The sequence below is a fragment of the Scyliorhinus canicula genome, chromosome 19, assembly GCF_902713615.1.
Source record: "Scyliorhinus canicula chromosome 19, sScyCan1.1, whole genome shotgun sequence".
NCBI lineage: Eukaryota > Metazoa > Chordata > Chondrichthyes > Carcharhiniformes > Scyliorhinidae > Scyliorhinus > Scyliorhinus canicula.
In genome coordinates, this window is record NC_052164.1 from 86,094,810 (window position 1) to 86,120,795 (window position 25,986).

Consider the following 25,986-nt stretch of genomic DNA (forward strand, 5'->3'; position numbering starts at 1 on the left):
GACTACCACCAGAGAACCCCACCAAATGGATCCCCCCCCCCCCCCCCCGAACACCACCAAACGGATCCCCCCCCCAACCGCCACCATAACAGAGAAGCCAGTCTGGAAGTGAGAGAGCAGTCCAGACAGAAATAGTGAAAACAAAATCACGGCTTTAAAACTCAACTGGTGCCTCATGCAGAGAAAGCAGGAGCTGCAAATTCCTAGAAAGTGAAAACCACAACTCTAGGGTTTGAAGCCCCATGATCTTTGATCTGCAAGGCTTTCATTCATATCAATGGGAAATTGCTTGCATTCAGCCATTGGCTGCTTTATCCTTTGATGGAGAGAACTGACTGGTGGGGGTGATTTAATCTGAAGGTCACCACACATCTCGCAAGGGGCAAGGTTGAGAAGGCTGGTAACCTCAGCCTGTACGGGAATCGAACCCATGCTGTTGGTCTCACTCTGCATCGCGAACCAGCTGTCCAGCCAACTGAGCTAAACCAGCTTGAACACAGCCATTGTCTGGATTGTTTAATTTAATTTACCTTCACGCTTGAATAGATGTTGAACACCCTGCTTCGTAACTAACCACAATGTTTATTAAAAAAAATCTAATCACCACATCACAAGCAGTAAATTGCTCTCTGCAGAAAGCACTTAACTGATTTTGATGCGTTTAAGTGCATTATCTTCTGGCTTAGGTCCAAGAGTATAACCACTAACCCAAAGCTGATACAGGAGCCATCGGGTAGTTCTCACACCCTTACCTAGACTAAGGCTCATTGTCGAATCTTATCCGAGATAAGTCAAGTTAGTTTACAGGAGGGGATAATTTTCAATTTTGATGGTAGCACAAAGTCACGGTTCTGCTGCCTGTTATTCACACTTTCTGATTCTCCTCTCCATTAACCTTTTGGTCAGGTTCTATAATGAACGGCCATTATGTTGATGTCCATTTTGCGTCAGCATCAAAGCTGGGATTTTACTGGCTGGCCACTAGTTTGGCTGGGGGATGGGAACCAGGGGCGGTATTCTCCTCTACCCGGCGGGGCGGGGGGTCCCGGCGTAGCGGAGTGGCGACACCCACTCCGGCGGCGGGCCTCCCCAAAGGTGTGGAATTCTCCGCATGGCCCATGGTCTAGGCCCATGCCGGAGTGGCTCCGCCGACTGGCGGCAACGGCCTTTGGCACCATGCCGACCAGCGTCGGGGCTGGCCGAAAGGCCTTCGCCGGTCGGCATGAGTCTGCGCATGTGCCGGAGTGTCAGCAGCCGCTGCGTCACCACCGGCGCATGCGCGGTGGAGGGGGTCTCATCCGCCTCCGCCATGGTGGAGGCCGTGGCGGCGGAGGAAGAAAAAGAGTGCCCCCACGGCACAGGCCCGCCCGCCGATTGGTGGGCCCCGATGCGGTCCAGGCCACCGTGGGGACACCCCCCGGGGTCCGATCGCCCCGCACCCCCCCCACCCCCCCCCCAGGACCCCGGGGCCCGCTCGCACCACCTGCTCCTGCCAGCACAGGGGTGGTTTAAACCACGTTGGCGGGAGAGGCCTGACAGCAGCGGGACTTCGGCCCATTGCGGGCCGGAGAATCGCCGCGGGGGGCCCGCTAACTGGCGGGGTGCAATTCCCGCCCCCGCCGATTCCCAGGTGGCGGAGAATTCCGGCCACGGCGGGGGCAGAATTTACAAAGGCCCCGGGCGATACCCCGACCCTGCGGGGGGTGGGAGAATTCCGCCCCAGAGCTATGGATCAGAGGATACAGGCAGAAATAGTATGCAGCAAGTCTGTGAGGAAGGATAGACAGTTGATAGGGCAAAATTGCACTCAGTGGAATGGGTTAAAGTACGTCTGTTTCAATGCAAGGGGTGTCAGGAATAAGGGAGATGAACTTAGACCATGGATCAGTACTTGGAATTATGATGTAGTGGCCATTATGGAAATATGGATGTCGCAGGGGTAGGAATGGTTGTTAGATGTTCTGGGGTTTAGATGTTTTCAGAAGAATAGGGAGGGATGTAAAAGAGGAGGGGGAGTGGCACTGTTAATTAGGGAGTGCGCAACAGCTGCAGAAAAGGAGGTAGTTGAGGAGGGTTTGTCTACTTAGTCAGTATGGGTGGAAGTCAGAAACAAGAAAGGTGCAGTCACTTTATTGGGAGTTTTCTATAGACCCCCCAATAGCAGCAGAGAGATTGAGGAACAGATTGGGCGGCAGAACTTGGAAAAGTGCAGAAGTAACAGAGTTATTGTCATGGGTGACTTCAACTTCCCTAACATTGACTGAAATCTTCTTAGTGCAAATGTTTTGGATAGAGCAGATTTTGTCAGGTGTGTACAGGAAGGATTCCTGACTCAATATGTAGATAGGCCGACTAGGGGGGAGGCCATATTGAACTTGGTGCATGGCAACGAACCAGGCCAGGTGTCAGATGTCTCTGTCGGAGAGCATTTCGATGAGTGTGACCACAACTCCTTGACCTTTACCATAGTCATGGAGAGGAATAGGAACAGACAGTATGGGAAGGTATTTAATTGGGGGAAAGGAAATTATACTGCCATTAGTCAGGAGCTGAGGAGCATAAAGTGGGAACAATTATTCTTGGGGAAATGCACAACAGTAATGCGAGGGTTGTTTAAGGAGCACTTGCTGCGACTGTTGGATAGTTTTGTCCCACCGAGACAAGGAAGGAATGGTAAGGTGAAGGTACTTGGATGACAAGAGAAGGGGGCATGAAAAAGCCCTGGCGGGAAGGATTAGGGAAAACCCCAAGACGTTCTACACTCATATGAGAAATAAGAGGATGATGAGAATGAGAGTAGGGCCGATCAGGGATAGTGGATGGAACTTGTGCTTAGAGTCTGAGGCAGTAGAGGAGGCCCTAAATTAATATTTTGCTTCAGTATTCACCAGAGAGAGGGACCTAGTTGCTCATGAGAACAGTATGAACCAGGTTAATAGACTCGAACAGGTTGGTATTAAGAAGGAGGATGTGCTGGAAATTTTGAACAGCATCAGGATAGATAAATCCTCTGGGCCTGACGGGATATACCCAAGGTTACTACGGGAAGCGAGGGAGGAGATTGCTGCACCGTTGGCGATGATCTTTGCATCCTCGCTCTCCACTGGAGTAGTACCGGATGATTGAATGGAGGCAAATATTGTTCCCCTGCTCAAGAAAGGGAATAGGGAAATTCCTGGGAATTACAGTCCAGTCAGTCTTGCGTCTGTGGTGAGCAAAATATTGGAAAGGATTCTGAGAGATAGGATTTATGATTATTTAGGAAAACATAGTTTGATTAAAGATACTCAGCATGGTTTTGTGAGGGGCCGGTCATGCCTCTCAAGCCTCATTGAATTCTTTGAGGATGTGACGAGACACATTGATGAAGGTCGGGCAGTGGATGTGGTGTGCATGGATTTCAGTAAGGCATTTGATAAGGTTCCTCATGGTAGGCTCATTCAGCAAGTGAGGGGGCATGGGATACAGGGAAATGTGGCTGTCTGGATACAGAATGGGCTGCCGAGAAAAGACAGCGAGTGGTAGTGGGTGGAAAGTATTCCGCCTGGAGTGGTGTCCCGCGAGGACTTGTTCTGGGACCTCTGCTCTTTGCGGTTTTTATAAATGACTTGGATGAGGAAGTGGAAGAGTGGGTTAGTAAGTTTGCTGGTGACACGAAGGTTGGGGGAGTTGTAGGTAGGGTTGAGGGTTGTTGCAGGTTATAACAGGACATTGACAGGATGCAGAGCTGGGCTGAGAAGTGGCAGATGGAGTTTAACCTTGATAAATGTGAAGTGATTCATTTTGGAAGGTCGAATATGAATGCTGAATACAGGGTTAAAGGCAGGATTCTTGGAAGTGTGGAGGAACAGTGGGATCTTGGGATCCGCGTACATAGATCCCTCGAAGTTGCCACCCAAGTTGATAGGGTTGTTAAGAAGGAATATGGTGTGTTGGCTTTCATTAATGGGGATTGAGTTTAAGAGCCGCGAGGTTTTGCTGCAGTTTTATAAAACCCTAGTTAGACCACACTTGGAATATTGTGTCCAATTCTGGTCACCTCATTAAAGGAAGGATATGGATGATTTGTGAGGGTACAGAAGAGATTTACCAGGATGCTGCCTGGACTGGAGGGCATGCCTTATGAAGAAAGGTTGCGGGTGCTAGGGCTATTCTCACTGGAGTGCAGAAGGCAGAGAGGTGACTTGATAGAGGTGTACAAGGTGATGAGAGGCATGGATAGAGTGGATAGCCAGAGACTTTTCCCCAGGGTGGAAATGCCTGTCACCAGGGGACATAATTTTAAGGTGATTGGCGGAAGGTATAGGGGAGATGTCAGACGTAGGTTCTTTACACAGAGAGTGGTGGGTGTGTGGAATGCACTGCCAGCGGAGGTGGTGGAGTCAGAGTCATTAGGGACATTTAAGCGACTCTTAGACAAGCACATGGACAGCAGTCAATTGAAGGGGTATAGGTTAGGTGGATCTTAGATCAGGATACATGGCCGGCACAACATCGTAGGCTGAAGGGCCTGTACTGTGCTGTACTGTTCTATGTTCTATTTTTCGCCACATCTGGATGTCCCACAGCACCTTACAGCTAATTAAGCACTTCTGAAGTGAAGTCACTGTATGACAGCAGCTGGCGGTGCAGACACACCGTGCGGTCTCCAGATCTGGGACCCGGATATAAGGAGAGGCACATCGCAGCATCTTCAGAAGAAGAAGGAGAGGGTAATAAAACGTGCATGTAAGTTGCAGAGGAGTAGCAAGACTCCATGATACAATGCTCTGTATCAGATTGTCATGCTGCCATGAGACACAGTAAAAGGATTCTGGTTTGGACAAATTGAAGTGTTTGGTGAGTTACTTCATAAAGTACAAGGGACCAAACGCAATATTAGTGATGTTGATTGAGGGATAAATATTAGCCAGGACACTTATGAAGAGCTTCCTTGCTCTTCTTAGAAATAGTGCCATGGGATCTTCTACCTCGACAGCTGAGAAGGCAGATGAAGCTTCAGTTTCATGTGTCATCCGAAAAATGGCATCACCAAAGGGAACCTAAGTATCACACTGAATTGCCAGTCTACATTTTGTGTTCTGAGTCTCTGGACTAAGGCTTGGACCTACATCATTCTGTCTCATGGGTAAACCATGGGCTGACTAAACAAGAAATGGAAGAACTTCCATGCCTGATGTCAGTCTAGAGCTCAAATGTGTTCGATTGACAACGTGCATCAAGAAATTAATCGTTTTCCTCACATCGATGAAGTTTTAATAAATATTAAAGAGCGCATCAGGGAACCTTTTCAAATTGTAAGTGCTTCCCCTCCCCATAATAATTTTAATGGGTTCACATTTACTTAAAAGCTTCTGAACATGACAATTACCTAATTGTTTCACTTCGTACTTGCATATTCCTAGAATTTTCCCACTTGGATATCCGTCAACTATAAAATTCAATTACCATTTTCCTTTTTTTATCTGCAAGGCTTTCATTCCTATTAATGGGAAATTGCTTTTATTCAGCCATCGGCTACTTGCCCCTTTGATTGGGAGAGTTGACTGGTGGTGATTTAACCTGAGGGTTGCCACACCTCACGCGAGGGGAAAGATTGAGAAGTGGGAGCCTTCATGAATAATCTCAGCATGGACAGGAATTGAACCCATGCTGCACCATGAACCAGCTGCCCAGCCTACTGAACTAAACTAGCTTGAACAGAGCCAGCTGTCTGGATTGTTTAATTTCATTTACCTTCACGCTTGAATAGATGTTGAGTAGCCTGCTGTGTAACTGACTGCAATGTTTAGAAAAATATTTGTGTTTTATGGGTCAATCCACTTGGAAACAATTGGTTAACAAATGATGACCTCACATGCACCAATTTCTGGATCAGAACATGCAACTAGTCAGGAAAATCCCAATTAGAGAAATTTCATTTAGTGTTGTGTGTTTGTTGGGCATTTGGACTTTCTCGCCCCTGTTTTAGTTACTGAAGCTTTGCATTAACAATTAGAATTTCAGTCAGTTCAAATGATTCTTTGTCAGTTGGTGCTAGCTGAATCATTAACCAGGACTTCATATTCTTTCTGTCTTTTAGTGAAACCTGAAATTACATACGTAGTAAACAAGACTGCAGTGGAGCTTCAAGAACAGATTACGTTGACCTGTGAGGCGGAGGGTGACCCAACCCCAACCGTCATTTGGATGAAAGGCACCCACATGTACAAGGATGGAGAACAGGTAGAAAAAATAAATGTCATCCAGCTTGATCCAAATGTGAATGAAATTGCACCTTCTTCACCCAAATGGAGAAGAGCACAAATTTCATCTTCTGTATGTCGTTAATCATGTCCAGTCACCCACAAAAAATTAACTTCAGTCAATAGTTTTAAGTCCACCGTCTCTTGCTTGCTTCTGATATTGTGGTTAAGTTCACTTTGTTGCCTGCCTGCCTGTCCAAGGGAGATTTACAGGAACTGAACCGTAGCTTGCAACCACTTGGAATTACTTGTTTCCACAAATTTGGCACACATTTGGCAGCTTACCACCACCACCTTCTCCAGGGCAATTGGTGATGGGCAGTGAATGCTGGCCCAGCCAGCGAAGCTCACCTCGCATAAAAATGAATTTAAAAAAATTTTCTGATTCTGCCCTCATCCTGTAAAGAGCCACATCCGTTGGTGCCAAGGCCAATTGTAACGCTCGATTTGCTGCACCAGCAGAGATTCCCTGACCTAGTACAGACTAGTGCATGAACATGGCACCCTCTGGACTGTATGACGAGATACCTAACCATATAGAGCATTTGTTGTTTAAACCTTCAGGGGAGCTATGTACACTGTACAAGTTTGTTGGTAGGATGGCAAAAATGTTGGCTACATTAACAAGTTGTCCTGTTAGAGGGAAAGAATAATCCTCAAATTTGCTGGAAAAAAAAATCACTTCTCACAGCACACTATCTTTGAAAAGCAGCAAGATTATTTTGTTTCTGCAATTAAAATCTCGGTGCGGGTGTTGCATGCAGTCGGGGCTGAGATTGAATAATGACATACAATCATTATTGGTGGTCACCAGCAGAATTGTCTTTCATTCAAACCAATCAAATCCCTTTCATGCGGTCCACGGTATATCTCCTTTGTCGATCATAGAGTTCTTGTGATTCCATTGTCCTGAGAGTAGGTATTATGCATGATGCAAGATCACGCCGTGACAACATGCTCTGCTGTTGCAACTTGCATCGCTTTCTACCACAAATGCTTATAATGAACATCCCCTTGTGATTTATGCTGGAAAAGGGGCATCTTTACTTGATTACAAACTTCAGTGAAAGCCCGGAGCACTGTAATCAGTTCATGTACTAGTGTTCCATGCGAAAGCTTGGACCAGGTGTTAATTATAAGAAGGAGATGTTGCATGCATAAGTCACCCTCACCCATCCTCGCCAGGTTTTGTGCCTTTTTGTGTGTGAAACCTTCTCTCCATTAAATTGCTAATTATTATTTTCTGGATTGTGGCACCCTCTCATCAAACTAAATGATAAGGAACTGGGAAGAAGTATGTATCCTGACACGTTATCTTGTTGGACAGCTCAGCACACCATGTTTCAGGCCTTGCAGATTAACATTTTATTTATTCATGTTCGGTAAAGGTTTCCTCTGTGCTCTGGTTATCGTGAAATCACGGGGTGGATTCTCCGCTGCCCGCCCCGGTAGCGGAGTTCCTGATTCGGTGGAGAATTGAGCGTCAGGCTAAAAACGGGATTGGTGCTCACTACACACCCCACACTGCCAGATTTGCATCTGATTGACGGGCTGGAAGCTCAATTTTCTAGGCCCCCCCCCCGTGATACTCCAGGCCTCTGAGCCGGGATCCACATGGGCATGGATTGGTACAGCTATCTTCAAACGCAGCCCTGATGCAATGGATGCCAGGGTGGGTCAAGGGAGTCAGTGGGTAATGGAGGTGCCCACGAAGTTCATGCGAAGTCCCCCTTTACCCCCACAACACAAATCCTGGCTCCACCCATCTGATTCCCGCCGACCCCGCCGTCTGAGACCCCATGTCAGAGACTCCCCTGTCAGAGACACCTCTCCAATCAGAGATTCTCCCATCAGAGAACCCTCCCCCCAACAGGTATCCCCCTCCATCAGACACCCCACTTCAACCCCATCAGGGGCCGCAGCCCCTGCCTGAAAGGTGCAGAGCAGTCCAGGCAGTGAGTTGAAAATCAGGCATTTTCACTTGCCCTTTACTAACATCTGCTGCCTCAGAAGTTCTCCCCGCTTCAATAGCAGCTACATGATTTGATTGTGGCAGGAATTATTTAGCAGCCTTGGGTGTGGTGAAGTGCTGTAAATCCTAGCAAGAGTGTTTCCAAACATTGTGGTTAGTATCGAAGCAGGATCATGGAGATGCATTCAAGTATGAAGGGAAAGATCAATAAATAATCCACCAAGTAGCTGTCTCTTGAGTAATAAAACTATCAGTCACTGGCTAATGCAATGAATGTATTACTGTGTGAAACTGAATGGTAGATTTTCATTTCAAAGGCTGTCAGGGGATTTCTAGCTCTTTGAAGTGTACGGGGCTTTCGCGGAAACTTCCAACACTTGTAACAGCTGCTGCTTCAAAACCTTTTGACTGAGGCAGCAGGCGTTAGAAAGGGTAAGTGGAAATTCTGTGTTTTTTCAGCCTACAGCTGGATTGCTATTCAGCTCTCAGGCAAGGGTGGGGGTCGATGGGAGAATCAGGTCATCCTTGTGCGCATGCTGTGGGGGTTGACCCATAATTTCCGTGGGGTTTTGGGGGCATGCCCCTACTTGTCAGCAGGAGGGGGGCAGGATTTGCGTTGGGGGGGGGGGGGGGGGCAGACTCTGGACCAGCGAAGGAGTCCCATGAACTCCCGTCCATGCATAAATTTTCATGGAAAAGAGGGGAAATCGCCCTTGGGTGCTGCACCTGGCGCCAGCAGAGACCAAGATCGATTCTACTCCGGCGGGAGCACTTGGTCTCCAGAATGGAGAATCCAGCCCCGTATATTCACCACCATCTTCTGAAGGCCAATCAAAATGGGCAAAAATTCGTGCTGCAATGTTCACATCCCATGAATGAATATTAAAAAATTACAAAGTTTGATTTTGCTGCACCTAGCATGCCTAGAGCAAATATTTGTCCCTAATTATCTTTTCATTGTAATTTTGAATTTCATCAGCTAAACATGCTCATTATCTTTGCTTCTTTATACAATCTGGTAGACAAAAGCAGGAGGATAAATCAAATCTTGGTCACAAACATCCATAGCTCCCCAAGACTTTGTGACCATTTACAATACATCACTGAGTAAATTAAAACATTGGTTCTCATCCATTGTTTCTAAACAAATACAATGCTTGAAATTAAGGATATTTATTAATGTATGAGCCCTTGCAGAAATCAACAAAGCTCCTCTCCTCACTATTTTATTATTTGCAAGTGAGGAATTTCAGGCACTTGTGAATTATTCATATGTTGTTATCCCACCATGGAACTTTGAAGCCATGTTGGAGGGAGACGAGGGCTCCATTTCATTAAAACAGTTTCATCTTTTCAATCTAATTAATCTCATGAACAAAGGTAAACACCATAGTGATTTAATAAAGAATCTTCACCTTATTTACATGTTTGCTAATACTGCATTTGGATTTCATTAATTTTAAGTTTTAATTAACAGGGATAATGAAAATGGTTTAAACAAATGACCATGGGAAGCCTGAGAAACATAGTTATACAAATATTCACATACTTGATATAAAGTTAATAAAACTAGTGTAACACACCATCACTCTGGTGAGTCATATTTTCTCATATGTCCACCAGCAAAAGTGGCATGTATTTTACATAATTATTGTAAAGTAGAATTTAAAAACTGCAACATGGTGAAAAATGTTCTACTTTGGTCTACATGGGCACACTCTCAAATGTTAACAGCTTCTATTTTGGAAACAAGGTCAACTGCAAGTAATTCTCCTGGAACAATTACTGCTGTACTGGAAGATGCTGAGCTGACAATAGACAGTATTGGAAATTAGCATTAAACCCAGAAACATGGACATTTATCTGTGATCACAGGTGCATGGTTTTACTTGTGAATCTAATGTTAGGGCTCAATGCAAAACCACCTCAATCCATTTGATGTGAAGTTGGGTATTGGATGGATTGGGCCAGTGGAATTTATATCTAGTATCAAATTTGTGGTTACCTAAAATCCCTTACGTTAGTACATTAGAGTCTTCACTTTTGTGATATTTAACTGCCATTCCTGTCATTCTTAGGCACTTAATTAATCTTTCCCAATCCATAATTCTTGCTATTCTTTAAAATAGTTTGAGCTCATTGCTATTTATTCACTACATTTGAGACTGTTCAGAAACTCTTATTTTGGGAAGTTGCTTGACAGTAATTCTGAGGAGCTACCTGTGATGCTACAATATGCTGACAATTTTAAACATGTCAGAATTCCTTTTAATTGCAAACACTAATGAATTTTCTGAAGATAAATTAGAAATAGAACAATATACAGTAATGCCGGTAGTATTGAAATAAGAGTATTTTAGTCCACTGTCTCACTTCTTTCAAAATTAAATAATGAGACTTAGAAAAATCTACAGTAATGCTGCTTTATCCTATATGTTAGACTCACTGATGATAAAGTCCCATACAAACATTGACCGGGTTCAGCTTTTGTCAGCATCTTTTTCTTAAATCTTTTGTAATCTTCCAGCCAGTTTGGCTGACGATTGCATTTCAATTGTTAGCTGAAGATGGTGCAGACAAGTTCAATATTAGAAAATAGCCAGAAATTTTCAAGTTCGCTTTTTAACAAGGAAGAAGAGGGAAGATGTCAAAATGATGTGTTGCTCTGGACCAATTGGACTGCAAACTGTGTGTCATTCTTCCTTCACACTGTCAGTAAAAAAATCATTTCTTGCCCTTATCAGCATCTGAGTTTCATCTCCAAAGACCGAGAAAGACTTTTTAAGAATGAGTTATATTGTCCTAGCCATGCACACTCACTCCACTTCCTTTGTATGCCACTACACTGTCTGTTCTGTACGTTGCTTGCCTTCTAATATGCTAAAATTAAACCACATTTAATTTTAGTCAATGACAGACATTGCCGTGGTAAATGAGGAAAGCAGAACTTGTCTTTTATCATCTGCCTTTTGTTGCTTGGTCTTGCTGCTTATCATGTTTTTTGTAATCAACTGATCATGTGTAATTTTTGTTACCATCCTTTATGCTTGCATCTGATTGAATCCAAAGATGGAAAAAGTTCTACAATATTGCGATAATGAAATAAGGGTGAAAAAAGAATACTGTCAGGTGGAATTCTTCATTAGAGAGACTAATTGTTGATGCCAGGACTGAATCACGATTGTTTTACAGCCCAGAAAGTGGCGCCGATCCCAGAGCAATTCAGGACACATTAACGGGTTAGCATTGGCACCACATGGAACTAGCACAATTCCAATGCATGCCGGTATGTGATACAATGGGGTTGGGATCGGCACTGGAGAGCCTGACCAGCAGGAGCTGCATATGAGCACTCCAGCCCCCACACGCCCTCATCCCAGCCAACACGATGGCACTGGTTGCGATGGAGCATGCCCATCCTGTTGATGGGTTGGCTGGGGCCAGACGAAACCTAGGGATGTGACTTATGGAGGCATATGACCCCTGGTGCTAAGTTCACAGTGGACAGTCAGCGGCGTGCGCAGCCACATGGCTGCCTTGCAGGCTGCGGCAATGGGGGTCCATGCCTGGTCACCCTGACCCCACGACCCACCTCCTGGCTGCCCCCGCTACGCCTCCCAGCCCTGACAGATGCCCCCCCCCCCCCCCCCCCCCCCCCCCCCCCCCCCCCTCTCCCCGGGCCATGGCACAACTGTCAGCACGTTATAGTGATGTTAGATACTTTCCATACCCCTTTTCTCTCCCTCAGCAACCACGGCGCCCAGTTCCCAATTTTCAATGTCACAAGTGAACCACGCCATTGGTAATTTTACCTGGCAGAGGCGGCGCATCGCAGGAGGCCACCTGTTAATGATTTTCCAATGACCTTTACTGTACAATTTGCATGCCCATGCTGACGTTCAAATTGGCACACATTCATGCTGCTGTGTAGGTACAAGAGCATGGCATTCCATTGAGTACCTGGTGCTGGCCTCAATTTTCAGCTGACACGCGATTCACCGCCTGATCGGGTTTCATGATTCCAGTGTTGCTGCATTGAGACTACCGCTCGTCATGTGTGCCAAAGTTACCACATAAGTCATTGATTTTTACTGTTGTGTTTGTGGTTTGAGCATCAACCCTAATATGGCTAGAAAGAATATAAAGGAACTCTTAATTGTGCTTCGCTTTTAATCTCCACTCATTTCATACACAAATTATTTAAACCTTGGCACGAAAAAATATTTATAACTTTCTATTTGCCCTCGTATTACTTTTTCTCATTGAATGCTGTACAAACTAGTTGGTTCTCATTTTAGAAAATAGTGATTTCTTGGGAGTTTGAATGCACCATTTTGGCGTATTTTTTAGAGTCAAAATCTCAAAGTTAGAAAAGGGGCACCATTAAATATTGGGTGTGCTAAAAGATAGAGTGCAGCTTGTGGAAATGTCATAAATTTCCTTGTAAGGAATGCATTGACGATATTGTTACAAATAGTGAACAGAGGAAACCTTTTTGGTGACAGGTGAAAGTTTGAAGTAGGAAAGGAGGTTTTGATGGAATCCAAAAATAATTTCTTCGGTTATTTATTTATTTTTATCGAAAAATCTTTTCCAAGTAAGGGGCAATTTAGCGTGGCTAATCCACCTACTCTGCACATCTTTGGGTTGTGGGGGTGAGACCCATGCAGGTACTGGGTGAATGTACAAACTCCACACGAACAGTGACCCGGGGTCAGGATCAATGAGGCAGCAGTGCTAACCACTGCACCAACGGAGTCAACTGATGACTTCATTTGGGGGAGTGAGCAATGCCAAAGAACTGAAATATGCAAATTATGTTCTAAAGTATTATTACATAAAAACTTAACTTGTTCATATCAAATTCCTTTCCCTGCTAATTTATCAGAGGAACAGCAACTAAAATCTTAATTGAAATAGAAAGAAGGGGATGATCCTGCACAGTGTAATTTCCTGGTTAAAATCTGAACGATGAAGGCAGGTTTGATCATTTAAAAAATTGCAAACAAAGTAAAGCCACACTTTCCAACACAACATAAAATGTAGGAATGTTTAATTACATTTATTTTTCTGGCCACTACATTGGAACTTTCAGAATTCGGTGTGTTACATCTGTCAGCATTTATTCGGTAACCTCTGGAGGTAGAGAAGAATCTAGTTTAGAATAATTGCTGCAGCGCCGTTATGCCCTACAATGTGAAGTTACCATTAATTGCTCCTCCTTTCATAAGAAATGAAAAATGAAAATCGCTTATTGTCACCAGTAGGCTTCAATGAAGTTACTGTGAAAAGCCCCTAGTCACCACATTCTGGTGCCTGTCCAGGGAGGCTGGTACGGATATCGAACTGTGCTGCTGGCCTGCTTGGTCTGCTTTAAAAGCCAGCGATTTAGCCCAGTGAGCTAAACCAGCCCCTCATTAAGATGTTAATTTGTGGAATTTTATTCTGCTCACTAACCCCATTTAGTTTATTGTTCTTCTGGGTATTTTACAGAAATCAAGAGTGAAGCAGTAATTTAACCAGACCTTTGCTGCATGATTAGTAAAAGAATAAAACTTAAGAAATGGTAAAGAACAAACATTTTTCAAAAGTAACTTCAGGGAAGATTTTATATTCTTCCCACCAGGCGGAAAGTAATGGTCGCGATTCGGCTGACCACTGTACACCTAGCTCAATTTCCCTTTCCATTGACTTACCTACTGGTGAAATTGCAGACTTCGCCAAGGTTACAAATTTTGTTGTCAAGCAGCATCGAGTGGTCCATTTTTAGGTGAGAATCTTGGATGAATTTTTACAGTGGCTAGCACTGTTGCTTTAAAGCACCAGGGTGCCTGGTTTGATTCCCGTCTTGGGTCAGTATCTGTCCGGAGTCTGCATGTTCTCCCCGTGTCTGCGTGAATTTCCTCCAGGTGCTCCGGTTTCCTCCCACAAGTCCTGAAAGATGTCCTGTTAGGTGAATTGGACATTCTGAATTCTCACTCAGTGTACCCGAACAGGCGCCAGAGTGTGGCGACTGGGGGCTTTTCACAGTAACTTCATTGCAGTGTTAATGTAAGCCTACTTGTGACAATAATAAAGATTATAGATTAATACTATTGTTACTATTGTATATTATAACCATACACTTTATAACACTGAATCTTCCCAGCTTAAAAACTTGAATACAACATATGGAAATATTCACTGTTTAACATAGAACATACAGTGCAGAAGGAGGCCATTCGGCCCATCGAGTCTGCACCAACCCACTTAAGCCCTAACTTCGACCCTATCCCCGCAACCCAATAACCCCATCTAACCTTTTTGGTCACTAAGGGCAATTTATCATAGCCAATCCACCTAACCTGCACGTCTTTGGACTGTGGGCGGAAACCGGAGCACCCGGAGGAAACCCACGCAAACACACGGAGAATGTGCAGACTCCGCACAGACAGTGACCCAGCGGGGAATCGAACCTGGGACCCTGGTGCTGTGCAGCCACAGTGCTATCCACTTGTGCTACTGTGCTGCCCCATCCGGTTTAAATCCGGGCCTTAACTGCACAGACTAGAAATATGGCTGTGGTTCAGATTCTGGCTGAGTTTCATGTCTGCTGCTGCCTTCAGCATCACTCACCCTATTGCTAAGATTTGGTCTGAGGCATCCTTCATATCGCCAGATTTCAAGCCCCAAGCTTAAGGACTTAAATTTAATTTGATTTGTCATCCTGCGATCTTATTACTTAAAAATTAAATTAGTTGTATAATCTAGACGTAGACACAAATACTTATTCAGCAGAACAGAATAATAGCTGACGAAATATTCTTTCAAGGTTCTTGTGAACCAAGTATTTCTCCCTGCTAGTTTGATGCAACACTTCAGTACTTTGATGTTTGATGTTCATCTATCAACGGATTTACTTTAGAGGAGATAAAGACTAAAAGTTATAGAGCCCTTGGGATGCTCATGCTGCAAGAATCCAACATTGAACCTCAGTTATTTACAGTCTACATCAATATCTGACTTGTGAGGGAACTGAGTATAATATATCCAAGTTTGTTGGCAATACAAAGTCCAGTGGCAAAATAAGCTGCGAGAAGGACAAAAAGAAGCTGCCAACATACTTAGACCAATTCAGTGATTGGGAAAGTAGTTGGTAGATGGTGCAATATGTTAGCAATTTTGAAATTTTTCAATGGTAGGAAGAATGGAATAGCAAAATATTTTAGGCTAAAATGTTGGGATTTGCATTGATTGAGATCCTAGTGCACAAATCGCAAAACGTCAACCAACAGGTAGAGCAAGTAATTAGGTCGTCAAGTGGCATGCTAGCCTTTGTTACAAAGGGGTTGAAGAATAAAAGTAAGCATATCGTTCTGCTATTCTATAGAGCTTTGGTGATATTGTACCTGGAGGACTGTGTATGTTTGGCCTCCATACCTTAGGAAGAATATAAGCAAATTACTGCAGATGCTGGAATCTGAAACGAAAGAGAAAATGCTGGAAAATCTCAGCAGCTCTGGCAGCATCTGAAGGGAGAGAAAAGAGCTAATGTTTCAAGTCCAATGACTCTTTGTCAGTTTTGACAAAGCTTTGACAAAGAGTCATCAGACTCAAAACGTTTGCTCTTTTCTCTCCCTCCAGGCCTGCTGAGATTTTCCATTATTTTCTCCTACGTTAAGGAAGAATATACTTGCCTTAAAGGGGTGCAGTAAAGGACCTTTAGACTGCACAATCCTCTCACATAAGAATCATTGAGGAGAGATTAATAGAACAGTCCTATAGCTTTTTGCTTTTCAAAGAATGAGAGGTGGTTTCATTAAAATGCTTTACAGAGTGGGTACATTGTGTCCTCTCGCTGGAGATTCTAGAACCGGGGTTCATAGTCTCACAATTAGAGTCAACTGTGGATGGTTAGTTGTTAATTATATTCAAGATTGATAGATTTTTTTATGCTTGATAGATCAAAGGACATGGAGATGAGGCAGGAAAGTGGAATTGATGTATAAATTCAGCCATCATCTTATGAAATGGCAAAGCAGGTTCGAGGGGCCATATGACCTGCTCCTACTGCTATTTTTATGTTCTTCTGACCATATATTATTCTGACCATATATTAACCAGCATAACAATAAATTAAATATTTTCCAAACCATATCAAGTTTTCTTTTAGTTTGCAGTAATACCGTACTTCCTAAAAGGTATCATCACTAATTAACTTCAGCTCAAATAGAAGTAACAGTTTTGCTAACTGGTAAATGATGCAGCTTAAAAAATTAAAATATCAAAAAGTGAGTTGATAATACTCCTGGCAGTGCCTAAACTTATCATTCTTGTACTATTCCTGAACAGAAATGACAGGATCAACATAAGCAATGCCTTGTTGGCAAATTGGGATTTGCTGTGCAGGAATTCAACAGCTTGATGAACAATGGCCGGGATTTTATGGCTGTGTCCGCCCGGCCACTGGAAGTTCCCACCCAAGGTCAACAGACCTGTACATGGTCCCCGTCCTGTCCGTACCGATTAAATTGGGTGCATTGTGATTGGCTGATGTACAGTTTCATTGCCGCTGACAAAATTGCTCACTCAGGAATTGTGGGCACGATTCTCCGCTGCCCACAATGGGTCGGAGAATAGCGGGAGGGCCTTCCCGACATTTTTCCTGCCCTCCCGCTATTCTTCCCCCCACGGCCGCCCCACGACAGCGATTCTCCCCAGGCCGATGGGCCGAGTTCCCAGGCCTTTACGGCCGTTTTCACGAACGCAATCACACCTGCTCTCACCGTTCGTGAAAACGGCCGCAAAGTGCCGTCCTGGACAACCATGGCACCGATTGGCACGGCCGCACCATGGCCGTGCCAAGGGTGGCATGGGCCTGCGATCGGTGGGCACCGATCATGGGCAGCGGGTCCGATACCCGCGCACTATTTGTTCCTCCCCCGCCCCGCAGGATCAGTCCGCGGGGTGGCTGAGGGGCATGACGGCCCGCGCATGCGCGGGTTTGGCGCATCTGCGTGATGACGTCATCCGCGCATGCGCGGGTTGGAGCCATCCAACCCGCGCATGCGCAGCTGAAGTCATCGTGCACGTCAGCCGCCGTGACGCTTGCGCGCGGACTTAGCGACGGTCTCTAAGCCCGCGATGCCGTGCCTCACGGGGCCGCGCTGCTAGCCCCGCCCGTGGGGGAGAATCGGGTCCCGGAAGGGGGCGCGGAGGCTGCCGTGAAACACGGCCAGTTTCACGGCAGCCTTTACGACTCGCCGCATTTGCGGAGAATCGCGCCCAGTTTATTTCAATCGTCTGCACTCCTGTGCTTTTTTTTAACCTGTTCAGTTTGGCCAAATACTACCTGTTTCTATGAAGACAGGGCCTGTTTTATATCAGTTTTGATTCTTCAGCCTGATGTTCCACAGTGACAGAAACAATTGATGGGAATTGCACATCCGGCAGTGAGAGGCTCTGCACCACTCAAGTGCAGTGAATACATTGGATGCAACTTGCTTTTATTCGGATAAATCCTCAGTAAATGTTTGGCATAAAGCATCCAAGCCACCGCCTTCCAAATTGAGATAACCCATGGAGAGAGGGACTACCTTTCATCTGATTGGTGCAGCAAGCTGGTTGTCGTGGATTGTCTGTCTATTAAATACCCTGCCCAAATTTCCTCACCCCCATGCAAGTGAAAATTCACTCCATCCTTAATTGTGTGCTGGCAAGTGGCATTTCACTCTATTATCAAAAAAGATGATTGGCTTCATCCACTTGCTTTGATAGGCACAAAGTGTGTTGCTAGACATTAGCCCTGCTATGAATTACTTTTCTCATTTCTTAAAATGCTGAGATTGTGATTTCAAGAGCTTGTTTGTTATAGCCACTAGGTTAGCCCATTTGAAGTATCTTCTGGTTTTTTCCTCGAGTGGGTGAACGCAGATTCTCTGCGAGCTGTACTGAAAGGAAGTTGCCTATTGAAAGACATTTTTTGTCCTGTGGTTCCAAGTAGGAAATATTCATGCATTGACATAGGTAGCAATGAATGTTGTAATTTGCTTGGCCACCAACAGTATGTGTTGGATTGACAAGTCATCCAAGTGGTGTTTCTTAAGCAACTTGAACTTTTGAATAAAGCTCAAACTGCACCATTGTAACTGGTGATTACACAAAATCAGTCAAAGCGGTTATCACAACAGTCTTCACCACTAGTTTTCCCAGAGCCTAAAAATAGGTTAACATTGGTCAGTGTATGTTTTCTTGTCTGTTTTGATGACCAAAGACAGAAGCTGCTAAATAATTTGTATATTTTGTGGTACCTAGCTGATTCTTGTTTGGAGGTATCAAATTAATTTTTTCCATTGTGTATAAACTATTTACAGATTACGAACATAAAAATTCATTAACGAATGTCCAATGTGCTGCTGCCCAGAAAATACCACACAAAACCTTGAAGCTTACCAAATGCCCAAAGATGCAAAGCATGCTGCAATGTAGGCACTTAGTGCATGAGGTCGTGTACCTGTTATGTTCTCAGCTCATTACACCTTCATCTTCATCCACGTTAGGTTTTGGATGCTGAAGGGGAGACAGCGTATAAATGGAAAAAGAAATTCAGAAAACTTTGCCTTTTCACAATGACATCTCTGGCAGCCATAATTCCAGTGCCTGGTGCACTTCACCCTCACATAATTCCTTTCCCTTGGAAAATGACTGTTATGCAATTGGTAGCCAACAGCCTTTCACTCATTGTTGGCATAATAATGCATTCTTGGCACTCCAAGCATATCCGGAAAGGAACACCAGTAAATTGCTCAAATTGTTTGACCTTGCATTACCCGTTAATATCAGCCCATTTCGTAGCTTCTACTTAACAGCCAAGCTGCTGTCCTCAACTTACATTATCCGTTCCAGTATATAGTTTTACAGAGAGATTGAAAAATCAAGTACACATGAAAGAATGTGCAGAATATGGGACAAACTCTTAACAACTGTGGAAGAGCTTAGTTTCTTAGTTCTTTTTTAATCATTGTAAAATATTTTAAAATCTATTTTTGAAAACTAACAATTTCAAATGTTAATTAAACCTTTATTACACCAGTTGAGCCTGGTTGCTGCACACGTTATTTATTTTCCAAGGTTTGGGCATATTTACTAATCTAAATGGAATTACTGCCAACAACAAGGGAAAAAGACATTGTGGTGAGGACTTAGCATCTTTTTTTAGTAATGAGGTTCCACTGTATTTGCATAGCCTTGATAGATGTTGTTGCCTGCACAAAGCATCTTTAAATGTAACACATGTAGCTGGCTGTGCATGTTCATTGTTAACATATCTAAAGTACTTTTGTTTCATGTTTGTTTTCTCCAGGCTTCATGGACACGGCCCGTGACGCTAAAGGTATGGCTACTTATCTGTAGCCAAACTCTCTAACTCTCTTAACAAGCACTGAGAGCGAGTTTGCAAAATAGTCACTAAAATTAACCAAACTAACCTTTTTGACACAGATTACAATGGAGAAGAGGCTACTAATGAATGTTATTTATTAAAATTGGCAGTTTAAAACATCAGGCAGACATTCACATGTGATGGTGTTGCTCAAAGACTTGTATATTTTAAAAGACAAATGAGGTAATGCTCTAACTACTCTAGGTGCCATTATTTTCCATAGTATTAAAGATATTGAAATCATATGATTTATTTCTGACTGGGCTTAACATTCATTAATTCAGGGGCATCTCGGATTAAATTTTGTAATTCTTCACTCTAAATCCCCTACATTTGGTTACTTCTTGAAACACACAACAAAACTATTGAGATAGATAAATGAATTTAGGTCTTTTTGCTTAATCTACCTTTGAGCTTTATGGTGAAATATGCATATATGAAATGTGTGCATATATTTATGCACAATAAAAAGCTGCTTTACAAATGATCAAGTAACTAGCCACCATATACAAGGTTAGGTTGGCTCATACTTAATTCTCTCAGTTACCGATTTGTTTACAATTAATTATTGGAATGACACATTAGATGTTATACCATATTGTGCATAAATGGTAAATAAGAGTTCAGTGAACAATATGGTATTTCTAGGATAATATACTTTTTAAAGCAAATTAATTTGGCATTTCAGAAAAATGTTTTAGAAAAGTCACCTAAATAGTAAGCATTTCTTTCTAGCTGGCAGGATGGATAGAATGCTCATAACATTGACTGTTATGAGGTGGGTGCCTCAGAGTGGACGAGGGTAATTGGACCACTAATTTGTTTCTATGTTTACTGGAAACCGCAACTTCAATACAGCATCCCCTGCACAGTATTGTGGCCAAGGTTAGGAGTGATCTATGCTGATCTTATCTAGAATTCCATAGTGGTGGTGTCTTGGTACAATATGGTAGCTTAATTCAGACGTTATTCGGAGTGTCAAGTGAAAAGGGAATTTGATCAGTTTTTTTAGTCATTTAGCACTTTGCAATTTTGATCCAAAGCACCTTAATTAATTAAGGGGCTTTTCACAGTAACTTCGTTGCAGTGTTAATATAAGCCCACTTGTGACAATAATTTTTTTTTTAGTGATTTCTGGTAAAAAATTAAGACAGTTAGTCAGCTGTTAGCAAATTTATCAGCTCAGCATGTAGATATCAATGACTTGGCCTTTGTGAATTAGCAAAAGAAAGGAGAAGTCATTCAGGCGACTGTGCTTTAGTGAAACAATATATCAAACAAGCATTTTTGCCACCAAATAGGTTTTGCCCAGGCTATTGAAAACTTGGAACAGCTTCTTTCAAAAATATCATATTTTCTAACTTGCTGAGCAACACAAGGGACTTGTAGGAAATGTATCAGTATATTCAAACGTGTAAGAATCCATATATTTCTTGGCTAGCCAAAGCAAAATTGTGAATACATACAATAATTTTTTGCCTCGGATTTACTTCTATAGAATCGTTTCCCCTAGTAAGTGTTGCGTACTTTCCATTTTAAAGTTTATCATTAACAGTGCTACTAAAGTCCTTAATTATAAGTTTACCAGGTCACACACAGTTGACAGGTGCTAGCACTTCACTATCAGCAGCACACAGCCCTGGTGAGCACAGTGATGACACTTGCATGTTTTTTGAAGTTGCTCAAACGTTCAGTGACATAGAGTTGCCACAGTGACATATGCACAGACTGCAGTGCAGGTTGGCTGCCCAGTTAACCTCCTTGCCAAACGGAGTAGAAACCTTAGCAAGCTCTACATTATGTCGCCCAGTGCTCCAATATTGTCTTCTGAAGGCCAGCCTGCAACATTGCAAAGTTATCATTTGGACATGGTTGATGTGATGCATTAGTCAGTTTTTCCCAATAGAGAATCCTTCCAGTAACTGTTTCTTGTAAAATTCTGGAACCATTCTTAAGAGATTCTGTGAATTGGAGAAAAAAAGGTCTGAATTTTGCAACAAAGTAATAGAGAATTCTACGACAGTCCTTAAGTCTCATCCTTTTACTTTATTTGCGGGCTTGACAAAATAATACTTAACTGTCTCTTTGTGAAAAGAATAAATACTTCACCGATGTAATTATTTTACTAAACAATGTCGTGAGGGTTACAATGGTTTGCCTCATTCATTCAACCTCCGCATACAAATATAAATTCGTAGCACATGGAAAATTGAGCAGTTTGTTTTCTTCTGATGCCAAGTTTCATTCAAAGAATAATTGGCAGGTATATAACAGGTAAGTTCAAATTTTATATATCTGAGCTCAATAATTTTTATAGACATGTCTGATTTTGTATTTCCACTTTGAATGGTTTATGCCCTTAATTTTATATGCAAATTTGTCTTCTCAATGTCAATTGATTATTGGCAATTCATTTACAGATTATTAATTGAGAACACATTTCCTCCTACGCCTACTCTGTGCAGCTCATGCAGTTTCTGGAAATTGTGTGGTGCAATGTGTTTTCTGCGAGTCATGCTTTCATTTCTTAATTCATGGGGAGGTTGACTTGAATTTTACACAGCAGTGTTTTATTTTTAAAATGCGGCAATCACACAATTTCCTAACTTCCCCTTCAAAACATTTGCGTGCTACATTGGAACAGCAAAAATGTAAGGAAGCCTGTTGCACATATTGGAAGAAGTGGCATTGAGAAATATGTTTTGCGTGTAATGTTGTCCTGCATCTTTATAATTTAAAATAGGGAATATGTTCATGTGTTAAAAAGAAAAATGCATGAAATAAATGTCAATTCATAAAACTGCTGATGAATGTGTGCTACAGGAATAGATAAGCATTCTAATTTCATTTACTGTCTAATAATTAGCTGAATCCTCTTCTAAGAGCTGAAACTGAGACAATAACCAAATAAATGGTATCCTTGTAAACAGGTTTCAAATGACCCCGAAATGATTTGATTGTATAAACTTGTTTTATAAAATTTCGGAGTGATAAAAATGTAATTTTTTTTATTGATCATTAGTCAGTTAGTTTGGCGGACATACTTGATAACTAGTTTCTTTGTGAAATTGGCCAGTGTTCCTTATTTATGCTACCCAATCTTTATATCTGTTTGAAAATATTTGGTTGATACCAGAGGTGGTCTTTTAGTGCAATGTCATACATATTTATCTCCTCCCTCCTCTGTGAACTATTCCAACTGTATTCTCTGTTGGTTTATACATAGACATGAAGATAGACAATTCAGTTCAGAAAGGAATACAATTAAATGATTGGCAGGGTTTGATAACATCATCTGAAAGTAGATATCTCTCAATAGAGGGATAAGATAGATTTCAGTGTCACTGTTGACATGGGTTACAAATCCATACTAGAAACATTGATGCAAAAGGCAAACAGATATTGAAAGGGTATCGGTTGAAATATTCATTGGCATTTGATAATTCATTAAAGGGAATGAAAAGTGTCACAGAATTGAAAAAAAAGCCATCTTAAAAAGAGCAAAGGTATTGATTAAAATCATTTGTTTATAGAAAGTCAAAGACTTTGCTGGCAGTTTATAGTACTGATAACTCAGATGATTCCAATTTTTAGTCAGTTATATTCAAGGTTAAAGCAACACAAAATTGGTAACAATTTCACTCCTAATTCTGTTGTTGATATTCATTTAATTATAAACGGTTAACTAACTGTAGGGTGGTTGAAAATCAGAGAAATCACACCTGAAAGATCCTGTTGGGGAAAAAAACCTCCTGAAAGGCCTATTTGTTCAGTTACAAACTTCCAATTGAGAATTCCACCTGGGACCTGAAATCTCAGAACCAGTAATGTTGACCCCTATCAGTTACCCCTGCCTGGAAGCTAAAAAGCAGTTGAAGCAGTAACTGTGAGAAATCAGTTTTTTTGCTTACCTATCCCTTCCGCCTTCCACCTCAGACAGAAGTGCAGAAAGCAGCAGCTGTTATTTCACAGAAAGCTAAAACACATCACAAGGCTTTAAACCCCCTCAGATTCTTTGATGAGCGAAGCTTCTATTCACTTTCGAAGAGTAATAGCAATTAGTAGGCTGTAACTGATAGGGTAATAGCTTCCATACATCCACATGTCTGGGCTTTTTATTTTAATTTCCCTTCATGCTTGAATGCATCTCAAATAACCTGCTTTGAAGCTAACCACAAGGTTTATGAACATCTAACTATGATTGATAAACTCCTGACCAGCTCAAAATAAGTTAAGTGTGTTCTACTGAGAAAAAGAGGAAGTGAAGGCACTTATCTCCTAAATGTTTATAAACATTGTGGTTATATTTACAGCTATTCCTCTTTGAACGTGAATAAAAGCCTCGCATATCAAAGGATATGAGGGGTTTAAAGTCTTGTGATATGTTTAGCTTTCTATGACGTTTAGCTGCTGCTTTTTACACTTCTGTCTGAGGCAACAGATGTAAGAGACAGGTAAGTGAAAAGCAAATGTTTTCACTGCTTCTGTCAAGACTGTTCTTTAACTGCCAAGCAGGGGTGACATATGGGGGGGGGGTGGTTATCTGATATGGGGAAGGGGTGGTTCTCTTGATATGGGGGAATTGTCTGATATTAGAATTCTCTATTTTTTTTATATTGGGGATCTCTGTTATGGTGGGTTCTCCGATTATGGGGGTCTCTGATATCAGGGTCTGATGTGTGTTTCTGATATGAGGGGGTTCTGATTGAGGGGTCTTTGATTTGGGGAGTTCTCTGAAATGGGGGAGACTGATGGGGTCCGGGCACGATTTGCACTGGGGGGCCCCTCCAATGGTCTTTGGGGGAACCCAAATTACATACTTAGTCCCTTGACCCCCCCCTCCCCCGTGTCAGGGCCATGCTTAAAAATACCTATACCAATCCATACCTGAGTGAATATCAGCCTAGAGGACCAGCACAACACAGAGGTGTGGCAATTCGGGTGTCCAGTCCATTAATCGGATGCGAAGCATTTGGTTGATACCAGAGGTGTTCTTTTAGTGCAATGTCATACTTATTTACCTCCTCCTTCCTCTGTGAACTATTCCAACTGTATTCTCTGTTGGTTTATACATAGACATGAAGATAGACAATTCAGTTCAGAAAGGAATACAATTAAATGATTGGCAGGGTTTGATAACATCATCTGAAAGTAGATATCTCTCAATAGAGGGATAAGATAGATTTCAGTGCCACTGTTGACATGGGTTACAAATCCATACTAGAAACACTGATGCAAAAGGCAAACAGACATTGAAAGGGTATCGATCCATTTGCATCTTCCCGCCAGCGCAGGGCGTGTAGCTAGCTGCCGCCACCAGCGGGAGACCAGAGCATCAGAATGTGGTTGGTGCCATTTTTTGCCTGATGCATGATTCACCGCCACATCGGCATCCCTGCTGTGGGCGGTGGAAAATCCATCCCCTTGATAATAGATATAGTTTTCATCAGCTGAGAGGAAAATTGTAAAGACAAAGACTGTTGAAGGGTTATTTTCAGGAACTGTCTTGGGAAAATAAGGAACTTGGCACAAAGGTCTGTATGTTGGAAATATTCAGAAAGTCTGTGGAGTGAAACAGTTAATATTTCAGGTTGATGTTCCATCATCAGAAATGAGGAAGGATGGATATGAAATAGATTTTGAGCAAGTGAAAGCGGGGAGGAGGTCAGTAATAGGGTGAAAGGCAGCGTAAATTAACTCACAAAGTTTTCATGTTACAAAGGCCAAAGTGAGTGACAATGGGTGAAGTAAAGAATAAAAAGATGTACCCAGATGATTGGCTGTATAGCCTAATGCAAAGTAAAAGAAGAAAGGAGAAAACAGTGAACCAACAACAAAAAGAAACATAAAACTATTACAATTGAAAATAGTTGGACTCAGTTTTATGCCTGGAAGGTTATAAAGTGTCAGGTGCGAAGCTATTCTTGGAACTTGCCTTCTGTAAATAATAGCAACAGAAATAGACAGCCTGACATCTGTTTTTCTAAATTGGCTCATTATGAATGCTTGGCTGAGCTCCAAGACTCACTGATGGATTAACTCAGTTGGAGTCTGTCTCACAGACTGGAGTGGATTGTTTGATTGATTTTGCAATAATTGAGGTTTCAATATATTTTTTATTTGAATTTTTTTTCAATGGCTGTTTGTGTGTTCTGTGAGATGGCTGTTGTAGTGAGGTACAGAACATCCAGTTGCTTAACTAAAATATGTTTTATTAAAACACATATGGAAGGATAACTATCACATTACTATACAGACGATAACTACTGTATGAATTCTACTGGAACTACTCTAACTTCGACTATCCTCTCATACGTCCTACTACCAACTGGCGGGTATCTCCGGTCACG

At 42.5% G+C, this 25,986-nt stretch overlaps 1 protein-coding gene across 30 annotated transcripts in view; it reads left to right on the top strand.

The window, feature by feature from the left end:
• LOC119954469 (neural cell adhesion molecule 1-like) overlaps positions 1-25,986 on the top strand; it is a 563,058-nt gene that overhangs the window by 366,086 nt on the left and 170,986 nt on the right. For 21 of the 30 annotated variants that reach the window (XM_038779702.1, XM_038779694.1, XM_038779710.1 and 18 more), the window contains exons 8-9: positions 6,083-6,225; positions 19,559-19,588. In XM_038779702.1, coding sequence (XP_038635630.1) covers positions 6,083-6,225; positions 19,559-19,588 — 173 coding nt within the window. The remainder of the gene's footprint in view (positions 1-6,082; positions 6,226-19,558; positions 19,589-25,986) is intronic. The other 9 variants (XM_038779699.1, XM_038779720.1, XM_038779717.1 and 6 more) reach the window with 1 other exon arrangement.